Here is a 26,346-nt window from a genome sequence, read left to right on the forward strand (position 1 = left end):
CACCACCACCACCACTCAAAGCAGCAGCAGGAACAGCAGCAGTAAGCGTGTGTTCAACCCCGTGACTCTCATCAACCACTCATTCGAAGTTTGTTCGTTTGGAATCTGCGCCATTCATTACAGGAAGCCGCTACTGTGCTAGACAGTGCGCACAGCCGGTTGTTTCACAGCAGGGGGCAACCTTGCTGTGTGTAATCCCAATGTAATCCCAATGTAATCTCAATTGCTGTGTGTAACCTCAATGTAATCCCAATTGCTGTGTGTATATCCCAATGTAATTCCAATTGGTGTACGTAATTCCAATGTAATCCCAATTTCTGCATGTAATCCAAATGCAATTCCAATTGCTGTGTGTATATGCCAATGTAATCCCAATTTGCTGTGCATAATACCAATGTCATCCAAATTGCCGTGTGTAATCCGAGACAATAATTTGCGGTGTAATTTTTCAAATTTTGAAAAAAAAAACATTAGTACCGTGACGCCCGGCACACGATGGCCAACTCTTTTACAGTGACATCAGCAAATAAATCTAAAAGCTACAAACAATTTTAGTATTTTACCAGGTAAGGCCCACTGGGGGATATGGATGTTTTTCAGAAGGGACCTGGCCACAAATGATAGCTCAACAAAGTGGCTCATCAAGTGGAAATTTATAACAGCCAAATGACTCTGAACACGTGCTCATTTTAAACTTGGAGAGGAAAACCGGAGGGCCCGGACAAAAATCCACGTGACCAGGGGGAGAGAGACACGCAAACTGCAAACATACAGCAGGCGTCCGGTTTCAGGATTGAACCCACGACCTCCTGTATACAAGGAGAGGTAGTGAACATCTCGTTACCGTGGCGTCCCAATCTTTTCACATCCACTGCGAAGCAGGTGGCACGTCGAATTCTACGGTTAATGCCGCGCGACCGCAGTGCAGCAATAACCAGGGCGGCCTGACGGATTCGAACCGCGAGCCACGGCCGACTGACGCGCGGCCGTCACGACCGAGGCTGTAGATTTCAGTCGCGCGGGCAGCCCCAGAGCCTCGGGGCGAAGGGGGACGGGCGGGTAGGCGGCGGGGTGGGGGGGGGGGCACCCAGGCAGAGAGGCATAGGCAGGGGAGGCGTACAGGTGTGTGGGCATTATCCCGAGGGCATTTCCCATCCCCTGACGTGCCCCCTCCCCGCCCCCCGATCGACGCCGCCCGGCCCCCTCCTCCACAACCGAGGTCCCCTGAGCACACCGAAAGCTCCCTTATCCCCACTCACATCTCTAAGCCCCTTATGTTGGCAGTGAGGGAGCAGTGGGGAGGGGGGGTAGGGGGGGAGAGTGGTGGGCCGGGGGTGGTTGGTGGGGGCAGGAGGGGAAGTGAAGGAGTTGCGCTGGGTGCGTGAGAGCCTAGGGAGGTATGGCTGCGGTGTAAAGTCGCCCGTGTGTGAATGAACGGGTGAGCGGTTTTGTGCTCGTTCAATCAATCGCTCGCTCGATCGCTCAATTGCTAGCTCCCCAACCCGGCAATTCAATCAAGAATCTCACTCATTCACTTAATCGTTCACTTACTCAGTAATTAATCCAATCGGTGTCTAACCCGTGCACCTGGCCGTTCGTTCGATGAGCGTTTGTCTAATCTGCTCATGCACCAATTCATTCATTCTGTCAGCATCTCACTCACTCACCCACCCGCCCACTCAATTATCCACTCACTCGCTCAACGTAAAACCAATTCATTACGACATTTACTCACTCACTCATTCCGCTCACTCCTCTCACTCGCTCACCGACCCACCCAAAAAATTACAACCATTCGTAAGCTCGTTTACTCAACTTTCAAATTCGATAACTCGCCGGCTCGCCCAACTCGCAACTCGCTCTCAATCCACCTTACCCGACCAGGCCTCGCCGCTCGCCCCTCGGACCTCATCCTCACAAATTCATCATCGGCCGCTCGCGCAAACAATGCCCGGTGCTGCTTTTTTTCTTCTTCTTCTTCAAACTTTGAGCCGCCACCGCTGTGCTGTCAAGCGACGCCAAGCCCCTCCGGTGAGCTTTCCAGCCAGCCGAGTACGTTACCCCTTCGCCGATGAGCTCTGAAGAAGGGCCATTACACGAAACGTCGCCCGTTATATACGCATTTTTTTCGTTTAAGGCTGCATGCACTGTAATTGATGAACGTATAACGGAGGGGGGTTTCCCCCCCCCCCAGCTCCTTTAAAATGTCTTCATTGGATGGGCACTCCAGGTGCTTCAGCGGGAGAGAAAGCGGCTCGCAATCACAAGGTCGCAAGTTCAAATCCTGGATCTGAAGGGAGAGGCTTAATTCAGCCCATCATCCGTCCCTCCGGGGTCGATAAAGTGAGTATGTACCAAGTTGTGGGGATGTCAAAACAGGCTTTCTTATGGAGAGACTCGGTCCCATCATAGCAATGTGGAATTTCTACTGTCTCAAGGCTGTAATGGGAGATGAGCACCAGTCCTCCCTCCCTCTCTCCCTTCACTCTCTCCCTCTCTCCCTCCACTCCCCTCCCTCAATTCCCTCTCTCCCTCCACTCTCTCCCTCTCTCCCTCCACTCCGCTCTCTCAATTCCCTCTCTCCCTCCACTCTCTCCCTCTCTCCCTCCACTCCCCTCCCCTCCCTCTCTCCCCTCCCCTCCCTCCCCCAACCTCAAGCCTGCCCTTAACCCCAAATCAACGTCACATTAACCCTGATGAATAAGCACGGAGCGCTAATGTGGCAGTCGGTTTCACAAAGGGGCCCTCTCCCCCCACGCGTTCCCTTCTTGTTGGTTATTGTGGACCGCGGTCAAATCGCTGCCATCGGCACTCGGAGCCTTTTGGCGGCACCGTGCGCTGCGGGGGGAGCTGCGGGGGGAGCTGCGGGGGGAGCTGCGGGGGGAGCTGCGGGGGGAGCTGCGGGGGGAGCTGCGGGGGGAGTTGCGCCCAACCGCTGCGGCGGCGCAGCGGTTGGGCGCGCTGCGTGACAGACGGGGCGAGCCGAAGTTCGATTCCCGCTCGGAACCGACAGCGGTGGGGGATATTTGAACCGGTCCTGGGCCTCCGCGAGATCGACTCTGCCGTGAATGAGTACCCTGGTGCGGTGTGCTGACATCGGCACTGGGGAGACGAAGGCACGGTGCTGGCCACCCATCCCCTCGCGTGCAGTCCCAGCCTTCAATAGGTGCTTGCTAACGGCACTTGCCCCGACGGTCTATTCATGAATCTTGATTTGAAGCTTTGGTGACTGCAGGAATCCATATTTATTTTATTTTATACCTACGTGACTTTACCCAAAGAACCAAAGAGTGTAGTCTATACGGGTAGTCTCTGGCTTTGTATTTGTTTTGATCAATAGCAATTATAATTTGTACGTTGGTTATTGAGATCATGAAACAATGAATATTACTATGATGATGATGATCCTCAAATGATGATGATCGTCAATAATAATCATCATCATAATCGTCCGATGATTATAATGAAATGATTACCAAAATGATCAGGAAACATTTGTCATCAATAACCATCATCATCATCATCATTAATAAATCATCATCAGTCATCATCAGCGTTACGATGAGCCTCAAGAATAATCATCATCATCAACATGAAACAATCACTCATCATCAGTATCGTCAGCAGCTTTAAACAATCCATCCACATCATCATCATCACCGCCATCACATTATAAATACAAACAAACAATAAATTCACAATTTTGCGAATTGGGATGAAACACCGCCGCGAAATTGCCCCCCCCCCCCCCCCCACTGGCCGTAGACTCCTCTTGAGTTCTCACCTCTGGTTAAACAAAATAAAACTTCGCGTTAAAGTGTTCATTCCCATTGAGCACAAGGAGGAGCCTTTGGCAGAGTCTCATCTCAATGATTCATTACGGGCAGGGAATGAATGGCAGGGGAGGGGCACAGGGGGGGGGGGGGGAGCAGGGGCGGTGGGGGGGGGGCATTGCAGCCCAGTAAACCGTGGCAAAGAGGGCACAGCTGTGGAGACTACAAAGAGGCCAGGGTTTATTTTCCGTAGAGCTGCAAGACCTCTGCCGTGGACAGACCGACTCGTTGTTCCTACAATGATGATTATGATCTTTTGACCACAACCCCCCCCCTCCCCAATTTCCCCCCCCCCCGCCCCCCACTGCCTCCCACCCCCGGCCCGCTCGGCTCCAAGCAACAAAGGTCCCCCGTGCCACAGCTCTAGCACACGCGCATTTCAAGGCGGGGTTTTTTTCTTCTTCTTCCCTCCTCTGGCTTTCAAATTCCTTTCCTGATCATCTCCCTTATCTTCTCCGGGTTTTCTTCAGCGAGAGCAACAACAGCCTTTGTCTCGGCACCGATCACCGATGACTGCACAAAAACAACACTTTAAATTCGGTCCTCCAGCTTAATTTGGCCAAATTCCAGCCTGTGAGAGTTAAAAACTATCAGTCTGACCATCGAGCGACTGGACATTACCCTCCGTGGCGGGGGCCGGGTGGGAAAAGTGCTGCGCCCTCCCCTCCCTCCCCACCACCACCACCACCACCACGTGGAGCAGAGGTTACTCGAAGCATTCTTAGAAGTAGCTCTGTCGCATCCACTTCCGCGGGCCGTCATTCTCCAACGGCGGTTTATGCACTGCTCGAGTGGATTCCTGGTGACATGGCGTCGACAGCGCCACCGGCATATAGAGTTGGCGGGAAAAGAGAAAACTAAAATAAAAAACTCTGCTGTGCGTTCGACACGCAAAGAGCACTCTGTGCAGTGCGTACAGAAGGTGTGCTGCCCCTTTCGCGGCTGAATTTGGCCTAACTGACGGAGGCTTCAGATAAAAGGGCCCTAAACATCGACGTGCCACCACGAATCATGCAAACGTTCAGTGGCTCTCTTAAATTATACTAAAAAAAAAAAATGTTTTACCAAGCAAGGTCCACTGAGCTATGTAGCTCTTTTTCAGTGGCGACTTGAATTTTAGCTCAACGAAGTGGCTTATCATCATCACGTGGACATTTATAGAAGACAAATAAACTCTAAACGCGCGACGTTGATTCTAAATGTGGAGGGAAAAACCGGAGGACCCAGGGAAAAAATCCACGCGACCACGGGGAGAGAGACACGCAAACTCCAGGTGTCAGGGTCGGGATCGAACCCACGACCTTCTGTATACCAGGCGCGGTGGTTAACATCTCACCACCTCCGGGCCGAAGCAGTGGGTGAAATGGCACGATCCTATGGCGGGGGATCGGTCCGTCCGCAGGGCAGTCGCTGGCGACGCGTCATACCGTTGTAGACTTGCTCTGAGAAGTTTAGGGAGAGGACTTCCTTGATCTTGCGTAGCTCGCGGTCCATGGTGAAGGCCTCGATGTCCAAGTGGGCGGCGAGAAGCACGGTGCTGGCAGGGGTCTCGTAGATGCCTGGCAACACAACCGATAGTCATCGATGTCAACATCGCCAACGTCATCTTCATTAGTAACATCGTCATCAGTATCGTCGTCATCATCATCAACGTCGTCGTCATGGCCATTCGTTGCATCGTCATCTTTGGCGAGTAACATCATCGTCGTCGTCATCATCATCGTCTGTGTCATGATTAGCATCGTCATCATCATCAACATTGTCATCATCATTAATAGAATCATCATTATTATTCGTAACATCCTGATCATCATCATCATCGTGGATTGTTAACGGGCCGAAACGTGAACCTCATCAATGCGGTGGTCGCGGATCTGCACACCGATCGCCGCGATGACCTCAGCGACCCACACGTCCATCGAGCACGTGGTTTTTGTTTTTTTCTCCGCCGGCGGGGCACAAGGAGAGGCAAACGGTGCCCAGCGGCAGTGCCCCCCAGCCGGCGAACGGCGGCCGAGGCGGGCGGCTCGCTTGCGTTGGGCGACGGAAACGGCCGCGCGTTTTTTTTTTTTACGGACGCGGCCAGAAACAAAACGAAATTAGCGGCGACAATAGCCACGTCAAACAATTGTCCTAACAATAGCAACCGCGTTAGCAATTACGGTGGCAAGTTCCATCGGGAGGGCCCACGCGGGCGCACGCGTTTGCGCGTTGTGCGTGTGTTGTGCATGCGTGCGTGCGTTGCCTGTGCCCGCGTGTGTGGAACGGTTGGATGTGCGTGGGTGGCTGGGTGGACACACAGGGGCGGCTTGCGAAACAATTAAAACGTTTGCCACGCGTCGCGTCGTCACGGGCCTGCGACACGGACATCAAAGTTTTTGCATATAAATACATTTAAGTTTTTTTCCCTTTGCAATTTCGGTGGATTCGTGACATTTGCTTTGCTTACTTACGGGACGTGGAGTGCCTCGGCTAAATTTGGCACCCGATTAACATCCCGCTCGCCCGCCCGCCCGCCCGCCCACGCAATATTAAGGAAGCACCATTAATTTCTTATGCAAGACGGTGACGCAAGCGATGCTTTGGCCCCGACAGACTAATATCAACTCACGGCATTGTTCCTAATCGCCAATCATACCGTGCTCGCATTAACCCTGGTGAAGCAGAGTGCGCTCAATTTTTGTCGTCATTTTTTTGTCAACTTCTCAACTTCATTCAAACCTCGTCTTTCGGCGTCGTCGCAGTCACAAAATGGAACGCCGGTTACCAACAATTGCAACCACGTGCCAACAAAGCGCCTGTTCGGAATTCTGGCCCGAGAAAGCGGACATCACAGAACTATTTGTGAGATTGCTGCAAGCGACCTCCTGGCCACACGTTCGTGGTGGGAGGGGGCAGCATTACACTACTCTGTACCCTTCTGGAGAGATATCTGTCGCACATCATGAGCTGAATATTTGAATTACTTAGACCTGGAATTCTGCCGACCGATGCAAAAAAAAGCGAATGATTGTGATGACATATACGGCGCTGTCGTCGGGGACCGGGCCGAGTCCATCGACTCGCTACACTTCGTAGGCAGCAAGTCCACCGTCGCAACCACTCACTCACCCCGCCACCATAAAAAAAGTTGCACATTTTGTGCACCCTTCAAGTCATCAAAAAAAATGTCAGCGCCCTCTAGCGTCTGGGTTAAAGAGGCCACCTGAAGTGACCTCGGGAGGGCGTTCTGTAATATCCGTTTCCGCGGGTCGTTCTCTTAGCCCTTTCCCGTTCCGAGATGACTGCAAGTAGTAGGGTGGGTCCCGTCGACCGCCGAATCTCGTAACGTGCGAGCAGTTGGCGTCAATTTTATTTAGGGAGGCGTAGCTCCGTTGCTTTTAAAGACATCGCATTCACCGCAGAGAACCGACGCCAAAATGTGCCGCACGCCCTTCCGCACGGCGTCGTGGGAGCCTCGCTACCGACAGAGTCATTTAATTTAAATTCCTGTTCCGTTCCGATGACGCACACGTACTGCTGCACGAAGAGCTCCGAATGGATTCCTGATCTCGGGCCGTGACAACGGGAGCACAGTTGCAATCAAATTGGGGGAAGGGTGGGGGAGGGGGGGAAAAGGAGAGAGTTGATTTGTTTGTTGTTGCGGCGATCAAGAGAATTTGACTTCAGATCAAGTTGAACGTTATCACGCTCAATACCTATAAGCTTAAGTTTGACCCTCTCTGGCAACGTTGGACCCATCAGTTTCAAAGACACAGCATAATCGACCAGAGCATGTTCACCACAAGTATATGTGCTTAATGCAGACATGATTCCTCGCGAAACGTTTCAGTTTGGTGTTTTAACATCTTAACACAACCGCTTCATTGCCAGAAAGGGTTTATTTTGATGCTGGCAAGGGAGGTTCCATGACGCTCGACTTCGCCGAATTTAAAAAAAAGGGTTTCACCGCAATTCACTCAATTGGAATCTCCGCAGCAATCATCCGTGTGTGTAGATGTACGTCGAGATCGTCTCACGCCGTAACGTAGCCAACCGTGCCATTCCCTCCCGACTGCGAACAAAAAACTCGGCAGGGACCCTCCTGAATAAGAGGCCCGCGCGAGGCGTTCCTGCGTCAGCAACAACGGGCGTCACGTCGATACCGGCGACGGAAACAACGGCACGCCATCGCTTCCTTCCATCCGACTGATTCTGCGGCGGCAGTTGCAGAGTCGACACCGGATCTTGCCGGTCTGCTCTCACAGTCCTCAGTACAGCCAGGTCCTATCCCATCGTCCCACGAGTGTGAGTAGGGAGGGGAGGAGAGGGAGGGAGGGGTTCTGAGAGAAGCCAGAGCCTTACAACTTTAACAAAAAATAACCGCTGGCAGATGGGGGGGGGGGGAGGATGAGTGGTGGCTTAGATGCGGGCAGGAAGGGGTTGGGGGGATGGTTGGGGGGGGGCCAGGAGTAAACTGCACCGCACCGCCCGCCCGCTCCCCCCCCCGAGGAAAAAAAAAACCGAGCAGATTTTTGTGCAGCCTCTCGTTATCTCATCGCCGGGACGAGCAATTAGCGCCCCCCGACAGGAAAATTACTGACGCCAGTGCGGCTCAAAACACGGCCCTCTTCATCCGCGCGTGTTTTCTCCTAGCGCGGCCGCCTCCGCGGCTGACAGCCGCTGACGGAGCGAACAATAAAAACAGAGATTGCACGGTGGGATGGCTTCCTCCGCGCCGTGAGTGACGCTCTCGGTAATAATCGGCTGCGTAAAACTGGCATTACCGCCAGCCTTTAAAACAACTCCCCCATGATGGACTACAAAGTGCTTAAGCCTCGCCCCCCCCCCCAACTCCTACACCCCCCCCCCACCCTGTTCCCGCCAACACCGCCACCAACCGATCGACGGCTTACACACCTCCCCCTAAAATGTGTAAAGGTGCAGCCCCTGAAATTTCCTGCCGATGCCGCTGCTGGCGAAAAGGCCGCCCCCCGCACTCACCCCTCGCTCGAGGGCAACATTCCTGGAGCGGCGAGGCCAACCGTCGACCCGCCCGCCCCCCCCGCAACTTTTTTTACCGCGACGCATAGCGGAACCGCTGACAAAACGAGCTTCAAAAAAACCTTCTCCAAAAGTGCGGCGAAATGCTGACCGCAAGGCCGTGAGAACAAACTGGCGTCCTTGTCGACGAGTCTGCACAGTCGCGCAACTGGCAGTTCTGTTTCTCGCGCACGATGGCGGCGACGATTTGTTCCGGGGGGGGGGGGGGGGGCAATGTCGAGGTCTGCTGCTGGCCACGGCAAGTGGGCTTCAGGTGAGAGTTCGTGTCGTTTCGCTTTTGGCTCCTCCTGTGCGGCCCATTGTTTTGGGCTGCATGGCCACAAATCGCACGACCGCTTGCTGCTCGCGTCTTTGATTTTTCCCATTCGTGAAAAGGACGTGTGCTCATCGGCCTTCTCGCGCACTCGATGGATCCACCACCGGTGTGTCTTGCAGGAGGAGGAACGTCAAAGCCAGGCACGGTGCGGTGATGTTCGCGCCTCGACTGATGTGCTTACTCCGGACGTGCGCGTTGTTCCAGTGGGTTCGCTAGCAGGGCGTTCTTCTGGATCTGCACCGAGAATCTAGGGTGGTGAGAGTTGCAGCAGCAGCAGCAGCAGCGCGGATACCCAGAAGGGGGGGGGGGGATCGACGCCCGAGTCGGCGATTGATGGGTAGGTTGTTGCAAGGTTGGCAAGGCAACTCGTAATAATGGGCAGGTAAAAAACAAAAATAAGGTGTCTTGTGGATAAGCATTGATGCGCCTGCTACGGTCTACACTCTTAATTTGGATGATTCACACAATGGGACGTTGCCGTGGCGTAGCAGGGCATTGGACTTGCTGACCAGAGGTTGGCGTTTCGGTCTGCAAAGTTTCGCAAAACCACCTCCCCCCCCCCACCTCCCCATCGGCCCAAGGTCACCCAGCAGCCAGCAGTATAAATGGATGAACCACCATGCGGTGGGGCAAAGTGTGGGTACCACCACCTCTACAAAGGTATTTGGGCAGGATGGAAGGGGTAGGCCAAACAATCTCCAACAAAGAGAAAGAGAGAGCTATACTCTTTGGTTCTGCTCGGTAAAGTCACGTATGTAAAACAGAACCAAAGAGTATGGATCCTTGCAGTCACGAAAGCGTCAAATCTAGAAAAGAGATAGAGAGAGAGAGCTCCTTCTCATACGAGAGGCCCTTCCGTCAGCCAGGGGCGCGAGCAGGAAATTGCAGGGCGCCGTGCCTCTAGAAGTCGCCGGCGGGTCGGTTCGAACGCACGCTCCGACGTGCGAGGCTGCACAATGGTTTGGAACGAGATGTTAAACCGCACGCGGAGAGCGAGCGCGACGGGTGCCACAGAGAGCATCGGCGAATCCCGGAACAGTGGCGGCGTGCACCGGCCAGAAGCCGTCTCCCCGCCTGCCTGGACGATCCTCAAAACAGCGCGGCCCACGGCATTAAAAATAAATCGCCCCGGGCCTTCATTTATTTTTCAAGCGAGCGGCTGCTTGGGCCGGCGTGCGGACCTGAAGCGTGCCACCGCCGCTGCCGCCACGATTCTCCAACTTCAACGGCGCTGACATCATCAATCACTCGCGTCGGCTCCCTCCGCCTGAGCATCATCGTCGTTGTCAATCTCATCTTCAGTTGAACTACAAGCATGTGCTTGACGTGTAGGTTTCCGCAGCCAATGTCACGATTCGTTTCTTTTTTTGCTTCGCTTTGCGGGGGGGGGGGCGGGGGGGGAGAAGAGGGGTTAGGCCACCACGTAACGATCTGGCCGAGTTTGTGTCGTCAAGAGCCCGCACCACCTGACGACGCAGCCATATAAATTATATTGCCACGTGCATTAGCATTTAACAGTGGCGCGCAAATTATCGCTGGCGAGTTGGAGAACAAATTCTCACAACCACCCCATTCGCTGCATTTGGTCAAGAGAATCATCCTTCAAATTTACCGGCGAGTGATCGGGAACGGTGGCATTTGCCGCGTCGCTAAAAACGCTCGCACACGCGGCAACTTCATTTGATTGGCTTTGTCGACGGGGTCCTGATGACACGGATTTGGCCACACGCCGTGACGTAGTGGGCCTAACCCACATCATCAACAATGACATCAGGTGCAGGTACGGGCGAGCGTTTGTCGATGACCAAGCAGCCCGGAACGCGCCCGATCTCGCGCCAGTTTTTGCAAGCCAAGCAGGCTCGAGCCTGGATGTCGCTTGAAATGGTGACCGAACTGCCATGCATAACGGGTGCTATAGGCTGCTACGGGAGTTCGTCGTGGGGATCAAGATCCATTGTACCATACGATACTGAAAAGCCCCCCCCCCCCGCACGTATGTGCCGCCCTGTATTCACGGAGAAGCTTTAGAGTCTTGTAGACCCCAGGAGCTACGTGATAAATACGGTGGCCAAAAAGCGAGGAGGAGACACATAGGGTTATCATATTTATTTTAACACTGGCATTAAACTTATTTTAATTGTTTAATATTCGAGTCAATATTTTTCCTGTGGTCATTGTTAACATTTTTTCTTCTCTTCTCCCTTTTTCGGGGATGGCATTTAAAAAATGGGAAAGAAAATTTACTTAATTGAGACAAAACATCGTTGATTAATGTTCAAAGATTGCACATGTAATCTTAAAAAATAAAAAAAAACCTGCACTTATTTCAAAGGAGAATTCATGCATCATGCATTCATGTTAATTTGGAGTCGGTTTGAACATTTGTTAAACTGAAATAACCCCCTGTGATTTGTTAAAATCAATACAATAACCCCATGTGTCCTGACTTGTTGGGCCACCCTATATTATTGAGTCCTTCGGACCTATTGGCTCTCCAGATCCAACTGCGCATGCAGAAGATTGTGTACGTGCGCACATGTGTACACACGTGCGCACGTGTGTACACATGTGCGCACGTGTGTACACATGTGCGCACGCGCGCAGTCGGATCTGGATGCTGTCCGCTCACGCCACTTCATATCCTCGCAACAGTTTCGACCCCTCCGAGAATCATCAGCAAACGCGCGGTCGCCAAGCCAGCGCCGCTCTACGTGCCCCTTGCGACACGGGGCACGGTGGCGATCCACTGACAATGGGGAACGAAATGGGGGGAGGGGCGAGGGAGGGGGGGGGGGCGGATGGTGGTGGGGGGGGGTAACATGAAAAAAATCGCTGATCTGACAGCCGGCCTGAAAGAGAAATGGCATTTCCACGAGCGACGTTCGTGAATACCCGCGGCTGAAATACACATCGCAGCAGGTGGTTTTTGGCAGGTGGGGGAGATGGGGAGATGGTGGTGGTGGTGGTGGTGGAGCAGGGGGGGGGGGTAGGGGTGGGGGCGGAGGGGGCAGTGGAGGGATGCTGCAAGGAAGGTTCCAATTACTCTCCGCTCCTAACGCAGCGAGACTCGCGTGGCTCAGTGTGGTGTGTGTGTGTGGTGTATGCGTGCTGTGTGTGTGTGGTGTGTGTGGCGTGTGCCTGTGTGTGGTGTGTCTGGTGTGTGTGTGGTGTGTGTGGTGTGTGTGTGTGGTGTGTGTCTGGTGTATGTGTGTGGTGTGTGTGTGTAGTGTGTGTGTGTGTGCTGTGTGTGTGCTGTGTGTGTGCGGTGTCTGTGGTGTGTGTGTTTTTGGTGCGTGTGTGGTGTGTTTGTGTGTGTTTTTGGTGTGTGTATGGCTGGGGAGCGGTAGTGCAGCGGTTAGCGCACTGCACTGTGAACCTGGCGACCTGAGTTCGATTCCCGCTCAAAGCCAACACCAGTTATGATTATCTGAACCAGTCCTGGGCCTCCCCTAGGTCAGCTCAGCCTTAAATGAGTACCTGATCTGATGTGTGCTGGCCACCCCACCCTACTCGCTAACAGCACTTGCCCTCACAGTCTGTTAAGGCTACACTGGGGGGATCTTAGCCTTTGCACTCCCCTCGGCGCGAGACGAAGAATCAATCCGGAACCGTCGCAGGTCGGCGCAGGGCATCCCGCGGATGGAGGACGGCCCACGGATGGCGGATATTTATGCCAATGAAATATATTTCACGCGCTCGCAACAACGAGTCGGTGACGCCGAACCCTCGCTCTCCACTCGAGGGGTGTCCAAGCGTGACAACAGAAGCTTCACGCAGCAAGGGCGTCGTGACGTGGATATCACGGAGCAACGTCCGGGATATATAGCGCACCTTCAGGCGACACACCCTGGACCGCACGCAAGAAGGAGGGCAGCACTTTCCCACCGCCTCTGCATGCGAGAGCTGACGCCCATCGCGTGGCAGTGGAACCGACATTGTCCTAGAGATCTGAAAAGGGCTGGAATTTGCACGTGCGCACGCGCGTTGAACTTCTTCCGCGCAATACGTAGCCGATCGCGCCGATCGGAGGTGTGGGGGAATTTGATTAAATCAAGCGCGGAACCAAAGTAAAGTTTCGACGCTATGTGCACGCCGCGGTCGTTCATCGGTGAGCGGGGCCGAGACCGTCAGCACGCTGCACTTCAGGGTCTGGTATTAATCACGGGCGGCTAAGATTTTATTATTTAAACTATTTTTTATTTTACAAGGTAAGGCCCACTGAGCTGTGAAGCTCTTTTTTTTCAGAAGCGGCCTGACCACAAATGATAGCTCAACGAAAGTGGCTCGTCGCGTGGACATTTATAGCAGCAGCCAAATACTCTAACCGCGTGATTCTAAATACGGAGGGGAATAAACAGGGAACCTGGAGCAAAAGTCCACGCGACCACGGGGAGAGAGACACACAAACTCAAACTAAACAGCAGGCGTCAGGGTCGTGATCGTTCCCACGACCTCCTGTATACCCGGCGAGGTAGTCAACACCTCTAGTAGCCACCGCGGCTTGGCCCGCTCTCCCCTATTTCGAACGCGGCGCAAACGCGGTATGCGGCGGTACGCAGTGGTACACGGTGGTACGTGGCGGTACGCGGTGGTCTGCGATGGTACGCGGTGGTACGCGGGCACGGGGACGCGCGTCACGCGAGACGCGGGCCCATTTATTACGATTTCCTTCCGTTAGCACGATGAAATAACAGTGATCAGGGCGGCTCGGCGGGCTTGAAGGACAGTCGTGCGACCTTCGCCGGAGCGGGGAGAGGGAACGCGACGGAGAGAGAGAGAGGGAGGGAGCGAGAGGGAGGGAGCGAGAGGGAGAGATGGACGTCTCTCTGCACGGGAACCACCACTCCTTCGCTAATAGGTGGCTGTCCTGTCGGTACGCCAAACTCCCCAAAACCACGTCAGTCTTTTCTTGTTGCTTTTTTATTTTAATATATTCCTGTGCGTATATATATTTTACCGGTGCCAACTCGTATTTTTAAATTAAGTGCTTTGTAGGATTTAAGACAGCTTAATTTTTTCTTGACTTTTTTGTTTGTCGTTTTGGTACGAAAAAAATAGCGGCCGCAAGAGTTTGCTGGGATATTTGAAGTTTTTTGTTTTTGTTTTTACCCTCCGTCTTTTAAAGTTGCGAACGAAATAAAAAAAACGGAAAACTGAAAAGCACACAAAGACGCACGGTGTAATTACAATTTCAACTCGTAATGCGCAGCTACAGCACGAATCAGAGGCGCAGAGAACCACAGACGAGCGTAAAACACAGCTGCTAGGGCGGCAAAGCCAGCGCCAACAATCGCACGAACTCTGCGGTCCTCTATATATTAAGGTGTTGTTAGATTAGAGAGCATAGACGGGTCAAGGGCATTATTCAAACTGCGAAGGAAAGCAAGAGGCTTGGGCAGGGCAATGTCGCTCGAAGGGACGATGGGAAGATGGAGAAAAATGTCGGAGTGCCAGCCAAGGGCATGGAACGCATTTTGAAAGGACGTCCACCGGGGAGACGGAGCGATGGTGAGGTCAGCTCCTCGTGTGCGGAAAGTTCCGCGTGGGTTATTAGCACGACGCGGGACAGTGAGAGGTGGCGGCGGTTGCTACGTCGGGTGGCGGATGGTCTTACGACACAGATTAGGCCACATCATTACGCGGCTTAACCCAAAAATGTATGTAATTGATTTTGTATCCAGGAGAGCCACACAGAGATGTAGCACTCTCTTTCAGCAGAGTTTTATTTTTATTTTATTTTAAGATGTTTTTAGCCAATTAATGAGTGCTTCTTATACAAGTGGGGAGGAAACCGGAGCACCTGGAGAAAATTCGCACTCTGCGAGGGGGTAACGCTCTATCCCCAACTTCTACTGGCGAGCCAGAGTACGGCTCCTCTTCGACGCCCACGGGGGGAGGGAGTTTCGCAACAACATCCACCAACCCTCGCTGCTGCTGCCTCCACGGCGCCGGATTACAGGCCGCGCCACGTGCAGCAGCGTAGCCACCACCGCCCTGTTTGACGAATGACTGACGGTGATGATGACGATGACGATGCTGGTGAACACGTGATCGAAGAATGTCCTCACCTCGGGATTTCATGCCGATGAATCGGTTTTCCACGATGTCGATGCGCCCCACTCCGTGCTTCCCCCTGCAGAGGGAACACGGCGACAGTGCTCAGGGTCCAGCGGGCATCGCGACCCCGCCACCGCGACCCCGCGACCCCACCACCGCGACCCCGCCACCGCGACCCCGCCACCGCGACCCCCGCCACCGCGACCCTCGCCACCGCGACCCCGCCACCGCGACCCTCGCCACCGCGACCCCGCCACCGCGACCCGGCCACCGCGACCCCGCCACCGCCACAGTAGTTGCAACGACGGAGAAACAATGGAAACTCAGGAAACAAGCAAATGGTGGGACGTCAATTGACGTTTGTCCGACGTTGGTCCGACTGATCCGACGTTGGGCCGACATCGGGCCGCCGGACCCGTCGTTGAACCGGCGTTGGCCCGACATCGACCAACGTTTCCACGCACCCCGCTTGTCCTGCAGGCCAGGTTCATTTCGAGTTTTCCCCCTTTAAAATCCCGTGCTGGGTTTTCGGATACAGACGTTCTGTGCGAGCGCCCGTGCACACGCGTGTTGGTGCCCTGCCACGTCGCCACCGCACGCGCAGGTCGCCAGGGCTTTGGCCAGATCACCCCCGGACGGGCCCGCTCTCTCGTCGGACGACAGATTCCACACGCGCCGACGCACACCGCCCGCCAGCACGCTCGCTCGCCCGCTCTCGAAGACGGAGATCGACTCGGGCGACTCGAGGCACGACAGAAACAGTCACGCGGGCGCCGAGCCCGATTTAGTGCCGGGATGGGTGACCGCCACGCGTAACAGGTGTTACAGGTTGTGGGGACAGTGCAGCAGCATCCAATGTTGTACAGTACCTCTATGCTCACACGCCTACGTTCCCAGCCTCCACCGCCACACACTGATCAGCTTGGTGAAGTATGAGGTGGCAGGATGTGGCGAAACGTGACGTGAGGACTTTTGGCTATGCTTTGGGCCTCTATGCAAGTCTATGCATCACATGGTGTGTATGCGAGTCTGTGGGCCTCTATGCAAGTCTATGCATCACATGGTGTGTATGCGAGTCTGTGGGTCTCTATGCGTGTCTATGCATCACATGGTGTGTATGCGAGTCTGTGGGTCTCTATGCGAGTCTATGCATCACATGGTGTCAATGCGAGTCTGTGGGTCTCTATGCGAGCCATTGCTTCACATGGTGTGTATGCGAGTTTGTGGGTCTCTATGCGAGTCTATGCATCACATGGTGTCATGCGAGTCTGTGGGTCTCTATGCGAGCCTATGCATCACATGGTGTGTATGCGAGTCTGTGGGTCTCTATGCAAGTCTATGCATCACATGGTGTCGATGCGAGTCTGTGGGTCTCTATGCAAATCTATGCATCACATGGTGTGTATGCGAGTCTGTGGGTCTCTATGCGAGTCTATGCATCACATGGTGTCTATGCGAGTCTGTAGGCCTCTATGCAAGTCTGTGCATCACATGGTGTGTATGCGAGTCTGTGGGTCTCTATGCAAGTCTATGCATCACATGGTGTGTATGCGAGTCTGTGGGCCTCTATGCAAGTCTATGCATCACATGGTGTGTATGCGAGTCTGTGGGTCTCTATGCGTGTCTATGCATCACATGGTGTGTATGCGAGTCTGTGGGTCTCTATGCAAGTCTATGCATCACATGGTGTGTATGCGAGTCTGTGGGCCTCTATGCAAGTCTATGCATCACATGGTGTGTATGCGAGTCTGTGGGTCTCTATGCGTGTCTATGCATCACATGGTGTGTATGCGAGTCTGTGGGTCTCTATGCGAGTCTATGCATCACATGGTGTCAATGCGAGTCTGTGGGTCTCTATGCGAGCCATTGCATCACATGGTGTGTATGCGAGTTTGTGGGTCTCTATGCAAGTCTATGCATCACATGGTGTCATGCGAGTCTGTGGGTCTCTATGCGAGCCTATGCATCACATGGTGTGTATGCGAGTCTGTGGTTCTCTATGCAAGTCTATGCATCACATGGTGTCGATGCGAGTCTGTGGGTCTCTATGCAAATCTATGCATCACATGGTGTGTATGCGAGTCTGTGGGTCTCTATGCGAGTCTATGCATCACATGGTGTCTATGCGAGTCTGTGGGTCTCTATGCGAGCCTATGCATCACATGGTGTGTATGCGAGTCTGTGGGTCTCGATACGAGTCTATGCATCACATGGTGTGTATGCAAGTCTTTGGGTCTCTATGCAAGTCTATGCAACACATGGTGTCTATGCGAGTCTGTGGGTCTCTATGCAAATCTATGCATCACATGGTGTGTATGCGAGTCTGTGGGTCTTTATGCGAGTCTATGCATCACATGGTGTGTATGCAAGTCTGTGGGTCTCTATGCAAGTCTATGCAACACATGGTGTCTATACGAGTCTGTGGGTCTCTATGCGAGTCTATGCATCACATGGTGTGTATGCGAGTCTGTGGGTCTCTATGCGAGTCTATGCATCACATGGTGTGTATGCGATTCTGTGGGTCTCTATGCGAGTCTATGCATCACATGGTGTGTATGCGAGTATGTGGGTCTCGATGCGAGTCTATGCATCACATGGTGTCTATGCGAGTCAGTGGGTCTCTATGCAAGTCTATGCATCACATGGTGTGTATGCGAGTCTGTGGGTCTCTATGCGAGTCTATGCATCACATGGTGTGTATGCGAGTCTGTGGGTCTCTATGCGAGTCTATGCATCACATGGTGTCTATGCGAGTCTGTGGGTCTCTATGCGAGCCTATGCATCACATGGTGTGTATGCGAGTCTGTGGGTCTCTATGCAAGTCTATGCATCACATGGTGTCTATGCGAGTCTGTGGGTCTCTATGCAAGTCTCTGCATCACATGGTGTGTATGCGAGTCTGTGGGTCTCTATGCGAGTCTATGCATCACATGGTGTGTATGCGAGTCTGTGGGTCTCTATGCAAGTCTATGCATCACATGGTGTGTATGCGAGTCTGTGGGTCTCTATGCGAGTCTATGCATCACATGGTGTGTATGCGAGTCTGTGGGTCTCGATGCGAGTCTATGCATCACATGGTGTGTATGCGAGTCTGTGGGTCTCGATGCGAGTCTATGCATCACATGGTGTGTATGCGAGTCTGTGGGTCTCTATGCAAGTCTATGCATCACATGGTGTGTATGCGAGTCTGTGGGTCTCTATGCGAGTCTATGCATCACATGGTGTGTATGCGAGTCTGTGGGTCTCTATGCGAGTCTATGCATCACATGGTGTCTATGCGAGTCTGTGGGTCTCTATGCGAGCCTATGCATCATATGGTGTGTATGCGAGTCTGTGGGTCTCGATGCGAGTCTATGCATCACATGGTGTGTATGCGAGTCTATGGGTCTCTATGCGAGTCTATGCATCACATGGTCTGTATGCGAGTCTGTGGGTCTCTATGCGAGTCTATGCATCACATGGTCTGTATGCGAGTCTGCGGGTCTCTATGCGACCCTATGCATCACATGGTGTGTATGCGAGTCTGTGGGTCTCTATGCGGGTCTATGCATCACATGGTGTGTATGCAAGTCTGTGGGTCTCTATGCGAGTCTATGCATCACATGGTGTGTATGCGAGTCTGTGGGTCTCTATGCGAGTCTATTCATCACATGGTGTCTATGCGAGTCTGTGGGTCTCTATGCAAGTCTATGCATCACATGGTGTCTATGCAAGTCTGTGGGTCTCTATGCGAGTCTATGCATCACATGGTGTGTATGCGAGTCTGTGGGTCTCTATGCGAGCCGATGCATCACATGGTGTGTATGCGAGTCTGTGGGTCTCTATGCAAGTCTATGCATCACATGGTGTCTATGCGAGTCTGTGGGTCTCGATGCAAGTCTATGCATCACATGGTGTGTATGCGAGTCTGTGGGTCTCTATGCAAGTCTATGCATCACATGGTGTGTATGCGAGTCTGTGGGTCTCTATGCGAGTCTATGCATGACATGGTGTGTATGCGAGTCTGTGGGTCTCTATGCAAGTCTATGCATCACATGGTGTGTATGCGAGTCTGTGGGTCTCTATGCACGTCTATGGATCACATGGTGTGTATGCGAGTCTGTGGGTCTCTATACAAGTCTATGCATCACATGGTGTGTATGCGAGTCTGTGGGTCTCTATGCGAGTCTATGCCTGACATGGTGTGTATGCGAGTCTGTGGGTCTCTATGCAAGTCTATGCATCATATGGTGTGTATGCGAGTCTGTGGGTCTCTATGCGAGTCTATGCATTACATGGTGTGTATGCGAGTCTGTGGGTCTCTATGCAAGTCTATGCATCACATGGTGTGTATGCGAGTCTGTGGGTCTCTATGCGAGTCTATGCATTACATGGTGTGTATGCGAGTCTGTGGGTCTCTATGCAAGTCTATGCATCACATGGTGTCGATGCGAGTCTGTGGGTCTCTATGCAAATCTATGCATCACATGGTGTGTATGCGAGTCTGTGGGTCTCTATGCGAGTCTATGCATCACATGGTGTGTATGCGAGTCTGTGGGTCTCTATGCAAGTCTGTGCATCACATGGTGTCGATGCGAGTCTGTGGGTCTCTATGCAAATCTATGCATCACATGGTGTGTATGCGAGTCTGTGGGTCTCTATGCGAGTCTATGCATCACATGGTGTCTATGCGAGTCTGTAGGCCTCTATGCAAGTCTGTGCATCACATGGTGTGTATGCGAGTCTGTGGGTCTCTATGCAAGTCTATGCATCACATGGTGTGTATGCGAGTCTGTGGGCCTCTATGCAAGTCTATGCATCACATGGTGTGTATGCGAGTCTGTGGGTCTCTATGCGTGTCTATGCATCACATGGTGTGTATGCGAGTCTGTGGGTCTCTATGCGAGTCTATGCATCACATGGTGTCAATGCGAGTCTGTGGGTCTCTATGCGAGCCATTGCATCACATGGTGTGTATGCGAGTTTGTGGGTCTCTATGCGAGTCTATGCATCACATGGTGTCATGCGAGTCTGTGGGTCTCTATGCGAGCCTATGCATCACATGGTGTGTATGCGAGTCTGTGGTTCTCTATGCAAGTCTATGCATCACATGGTGTCGATGCGAGTCTGTGGGTCTCTATGCAAATCTATGCATCACATGGTGTGTATGCGAGTCTGTGGGTCTCTATGCGAGTCTATGCATCACATGGTGTCTATGCGAGTCTGTGGGTCTCTATGCGAGCCAATGCATCACATGGTGTGTATGCGAGTCTGTGGGTCTCGATGCGAGTCTATGCATCACATGGTGTGTATGCAAGTCTTTGGGTCTCTATGCAAGTCTATGCAACACATGGTGTCTATGCGAGTCTGTGGGTCTCTATGCAAATCTATGCATCACATGGTGTGTATGCGAGTCTGTGGGTCTTTATGCGAGTCTATGCATCACATGGTGTGTATGCAAGTCTGTGGGTCTCTATGCAAGTCTATGCAACACATGGTGTCTATACGAGTCTGTGGGTCTCTATGCGAGTCTATGCATCACATGGTGTGTATGCGAGTCTGTGGGTCTCTATGCGAGTCTATGCATCACATGGTGTGTATGCGAGTCTGTGGGTCTCTATGCGAGTCTATGCATCACATGGTGTGTATGCGAGTCTGTGGGTCTCGATGCGAGTCTACGCATCACATGGTGTCTATGCGAGTCTGTGGGTCTCTATGCAAGTCTATGCATCACATGGTGTGTATGCGAGTCTGTGGGTCTCTATGCGAGTCTATGCATCACATGGTGTGTATGCGAGTCTGTGGGTCTCTATGCGAGTCTATGCATCACATGGTGTCTATGCGAGTCTGTGGGTCTCTATGCGAGCCTATGCATCACATGGTGTGTATGCGAGTCTGTGGGTCTCTATGCAAGTCTATGCATCACATGGTGTCTATGCGAGTCTGTGGGTCTCTATGCAAGTCTCTGCATCACATGGTGTGTATGCGAGTCTGTGGGTCTCTATGCGAGTCTATGCATCACATGGTGTGTATGCGAGTCTGTGGGTCTCTATGCAAGTCTATGCATCACATGGTGTGTATGCGAGTCTGTGGGTCTCTATGCGAGTCTATGCATCACATGGTGTGTATGCGAGTCTGTGGGTCTCGATGCGAGTCTATGCATCACATGGTGTGTATGCGAGTCTGTGGGTCTCGATGCGAGTCTATGCATCACATGGTGTGTATGCGAGTCTGTGGGTCTCTATGCAAGTCTATGCATCACATGGTGTGTATGCGAGTCTGTGGGTCTCTATGCGAGTCTATGCATCACATGGTGTGTATGCGAGTCTGTGGGTCTCTATGCGAGTCTATGCATCACATGGTGTCTATGCGAGTCTGTGGGTCTCTATGCGAGCCTATGCATCATATGGTGTGTATGCGAGTCTGTGGGTCTCGATGCGAGTCTATGCATCACATGGTGTGTATGCGAGTCTATGGGTCTCTATGCGAGTCTATGCATCACATGGTCTGTATGCGAGTCTGTGGGTCTCTATGCGAGTCTATGCATCACATGGTCTGTATGCGAGTCTGCGGGTCTCTATGCGACCCTATGCATCACATGGTGTGTATGCGAGTCTGTGGGTCTCTATGCGAGTCTATGCATCACATGGTGTGTATGCAAGTCTGTGGGTCTCTATGCGAGTCTATGCATCACATGGTGTGTATGCGAGTCTGTGGGTCTCTATGCGAGTCTATTCATCACATGGTGTCTATGCGAGTCTGTGGGTCTCTATGCGAGTCTGTGGGTCTCTATGCAAGTCTATGCATCACATGGTGTCTATGCAAGTCTGTGGGTCTCTATGCGAGTCTATGCATCACATAGTGTGTATGCGAGTCTGTGGGTCTCTATGCGAGCCGATGCATCACATGGTGTGTATGCGAGTCTGTGGGTCTCTATGCAAGTCTATGCATCACATGGTGTCTATGCGAGTCTGTGGGTCTCGATGCAAGTCTATGCATCACATGGTGTGTATGCGAGTCTGTGGGTCTCTATGCAAGTCTATGCATCGCATGGTGTGTATGCGAGTCTGTGGGTCTCTATGCGAGTCTATGCATGACATGGTGTGTATGCGAGTCTGTGGGTCTCTATACAAGTCTATGCATAACATGGTGTGTATGCGAGTCTGTGGGTCTCTATGCACGTCTATGGATCACATGGTGTGTATGCGAGTCTGTGGGTCTCTATACAAGTCTATGCATCACATGGTGTGTATGCGAGTCTGTGGGTCTCTATGCGAGTCTATGCATGACATGGTGTGTATGCGAGTCTGTGGGTCTCTATGCAAGTCTATGCATCACATGGTGTGTATGCGAGTCTGTGGGTCTCTATGCGAGTCTATGCATTACATGGTGTGTATGCGAGTCTGTGGGTCTCTATGCAAGTCTATGCATCACATGGTGTTGTATGCGAGTCTGTGGGTCTCTATGCGAGTCTATGCATTACATGGTGTGTATGCGAGTCTGTGGGTCTCTATGCGAGTCTATGCATCACAAGGTGTGTATGCGAGTCTGTGGGTCTCTATGCAAGTCTATGCATCACATGGGTGTCTATGCGAGTCTCTGGGTCTCTATGCGAGCCTATAAATCACATTGGTCTATGCGAGTCTATGGGCCTCGGTGCAAGTCAACCAATCTCCATATATGGATAGCGGACGCGACTCAAGTATAGAAGCACAAACGCAAAGGAAATCGGAACAAGCTCATGCAATAATGGACTTCTGGCTGAGAAGAAAATGATGATGACGAAGAGAAAGAGAGGAACATTTGAATTGAGATGCAGAGAGATGGGTGGGGAGAGTGCGTCCAGATTGCATTCCCATTCCACACCTCCCTCCACTCCCTCCCACCCTCCCTCCCGAAACCAAAGCCACACAATGACCCTTGGAGAGAGCGCTAATTAATGATATTAACTCACGGGTCCTCGTGGCTAATGAGGTGGAGGAAATGTGGCCCGCCCCTTACGTCTCCCACCCCCCCCATGTCTCCATGTCCCCCTCCCCATGGCACCCCCGCCCCCCTCTCCGCTCAACCCCCTCAAACCGATCGCCCTGCGACGGTCAACACACCTTCCCGATGCCGCTGCTGTCCTACCGGGACGTCCGTGAAAAAAAAGCTTCACAACTCACCGGATTCCTCGAATCGAGATTAAGATTCTCATTCTGAAAAGCAACCCCCCCACCACCCCCCCAGCCCCCCCCCCGTCCACCCCCCACCCCCGCCAGCCCCCACCGCCGCTCATAATCATCACGGTGGCTAGGAGATGTTAACTACCTCGCCTGGTATACAGGAGGTCATGGATTCGATCCCGACCCTGACGCCTGCTGCTGTATATTTGGAGTTTGCGTGTCTCTCTCTCTCATCATCATCACGGTGGCTAGGAGATGTTAACTACCTCGCCTGGTATACAGGAGGTCGTGGATTCGATCCCGACCCTGACGCCTGCTGCTGTATATTTGGAGTTTGCGTCTCTCTGTCTCTCTCCCGGTAGCCACGTGGATTTATCTCCGGGCCCTCCAGCTTTTCCGCTGCACATTTAGAATCAACGTCAGCGCGTTAAAGAGTATTTGGCTGCTTTTAATTTGCACGTGATAAGCCAACTTCGTTGAGCTATCACCTGCGGTAGCCAGGTCGCTTCTGAAAAGTTTCTATATAGCTCAGTGGGCATTACCTGGTAAAATAAAATAAATTGTTTATAGAATGCAGGGAAGACGCACGTTGCAGTGTTCGTCGCGAGGTCAACAGTGATTGTCGTGTGGACGAACTTGCCCCCGCCATAGGAATACGGACATGCATTCGTCGCCGCATCGACTCCCAAGACGGTCGTCTTGGGAGTCAACTTTGACCGTTTTGTTTCACTCCACAGATTCTCGATCGCTGCTTTCGACTTCTCTCGCGTCCTCGTCCGTCTCGTCTCAGATGGCTCTGTGCCTCCACCCCCTGCCCCCCACCCACCCCCAGCTCGTCCATTAATCGCTGATGGACAATGGAGCGAACCAAAAGGAGCCGGAGAGACAGAGAGGGGCCGATGGGCCGATGCGGGACGTGCACACACAAAGGGCATTAACCAGCACGCGCGCGTGTGTGTGTGTGCGCGCGTATGCGTGTGTGCACGTGTGTGTGTGTGTGGGCGCACGTGTGTGTGTGTGTGGGCGCGTGTGTGCGTGCACGCGTGTGTGTGTTGGCGCGCGCGTGTGTGTGTGCACGTGTGTGTGTGTGGGCGCGTGTGTGTGCACGCGTGTGTGCACGTGTGTGTGTGTGTGTACACGTGTGTGTGTGTGTGGGCGCGTGTGTGTATCTGTCTGTGTCTTTGTGTGCGTCTGTGCGCTCGGAACTGAGAGGGGAGGACGTCGTCAATTTAAAAAAAGAAACGCCATGGAGAGGGACAAAGGTGGAGGGAGGGAGGGAGAGGCTGGGGTGGGAGAGAAGAGGGAGGCAGGGAGAGAGACAGAGGGACGCAGAGGAACAGAGAGACAGGCACAGACAGAAGGGCAGAATGACCGGACAGACAATTCAATAGAGGCGCAGACAGATAAACGCAGAGACAGACAGATGAGATCGACAGGTGGATAGATGGATACCATGAACTGATCGACAATCATAGAGCTGGAGAGACTGACAGAAGAGACAAGTGGTCATACAGACAGACAGATAAGACACACAGATCGATGGATGGAGAGGACAGTCATTAAGTTAATCAACCAAATGTAGAGACAGACGAATGGACGTATGAACAAGAAGACAGACAGAAATTATGGAGAAGCAGATACATGTAGGGGCAGTCAGACGGACAATCGGTGTCTAAAATGCCCACATCTCCTGTCTCTAGCAAATGTCTATCCATGTTTGTGTCTTTGTTTTGTATGTCTGTGTGTGTCTGTGTGTGTGTCTGTGTGTTTGTGTCTCACCCGATCTCGTTGAGATAAGTGAAGATGGCAAGAGCGGAGTCATGAGCCACCCCGTCTGTCTCGTTACACACACGGACCGGGACCCCTGTGGAGAGAGACAAAGATCACCCGTGTAGCCTTAACAGACTGCTGGGGCAAGCCCTGTTAGCGAGCAGCGCAGATGAAGGCCGGCGGCACGGCACACGAGGGGGTGAAGGTGGCCAGCACCACGCCCGGCCGCCTTTGTCTCCCCCAGTGGCGATGTGTACACACCGAGGCAGGTACTAATTTTAGGCCGAGTCGACCTAGGGGAGGTTCAGGACCGGTTCAGACAATCGTCACCGGCGTTGGCGGCCGTGAGCGGGAATCGAACTCGGGCCGGCGGGTTCGTGTGGCGCGGCGCTGCGCCGCCGCTCCCCGCAACTTTAAGCGACTCGCGCACATGAAGGCGGAGAGCGGACAGAATGAAAGCGTGACCGGCAAGACACGCAGGGAGCGTCCGCGCGTGAGACGCGTCGGATGGGCGAGCGGGACAGACAGGCGGACGGGCGTCTACCGGCAGGGGGGGGGGGGGGTCCTCCAATTTAACCTCTCACAAAGAAGCCCCCACGGCTTAGGAAAAACAACGGAAAACACGGGGAGCAACGCACGCTCGCGCGAGGCAACGTCATCACGCTCTCATCATCTCCGACACCTTGGCCTGGTCATTCCTCCTCCTCCTCCTCACCTTCCTGACCAGTGCTCCTCCTCCGTTCTCTTTTCTGCTCGTCATGGTCAAGGTGGTTCATCCCCCTGGACAACTGTTGGCAGAAGGCCCTCCCCGCTCGAGGGATCTCTTGAGGAACCCCCCCCCCCACCCCCGAGAGGGTATGTTAGCCTACTAGACTCAACTCTTTTTATTTAACCAGGTGTAAGGCGCACTGAGCTATGTAGCTCTCTTTCAGAAGCGACCTGCCGGCAAATGATAGCTCAACGAAGTGGCTTATCGCGTGGGAATTTATAGCAGCAGCCAAAAAATCTGAACGCGCGTTTCTAAATGTGGAGGGAAAAAACGGAGGACCCAGAGAAAAGTCCACGTGACCACGGGGAGAGAGAGAGACACGCAAACTCCAAATATACAGCAGGCGTCGAGGTCGTGATTGTACCCACGACCTCCTGTATACCAGGCGAGGTAGTTAACATCTCCTAGCCACCG

General features: G+C 53.1%; 1 protein-coding gene across 3 annotated transcripts in view; it reads right to left on the minus strand.

Moving 5' to 3' along the window:
- The window catches only part of ASS1 (argininosuccinate synthase 1), a 94,133-nt gene that overhangs the window by 11,491 nt on the left and 56,296 nt on the right, over window positions 1-26,346 (minus strand). For 2 of the 3 annotated variants that reach the window (XM_076074836.1, XM_076074837.1), the window contains 3 exons: window positions 25,173-25,257; window positions 15,261-15,325; window positions 5,261-5,392 (listed from right to left, as the gene is read on the minus strand). In XM_076074836.1, the coding sequence (XP_075930951.1) occupies window positions 5,261-5,392; window positions 15,261-15,325; window positions 25,173-25,257 (282 nt within the window). Of the gene's footprint in view, window positions 1-1,892; window positions 2,079-5,260; window positions 5,393-15,260; window positions 15,326-25,172; window positions 25,258-26,346 lie in introns of those variants that run through there. The other variant, XM_032973011.2, reaches the window with a different exon arrangement.

This window comes from Petromyzon marinus, chromosome 50, assembly GCF_048934315.1.
Source record: "Petromyzon marinus isolate PM22_M1 ecotype Great Lakes invasive population chromosome 50, UKy_Petmar_22M1.pri1.0, whole genome shotgun sequence".
Taxonomy (NCBI): Eukaryota; Metazoa; Chordata; class Hyperoartia; order Petromyzontiformes; family Petromyzontidae; genus Petromyzon; species Petromyzon marinus.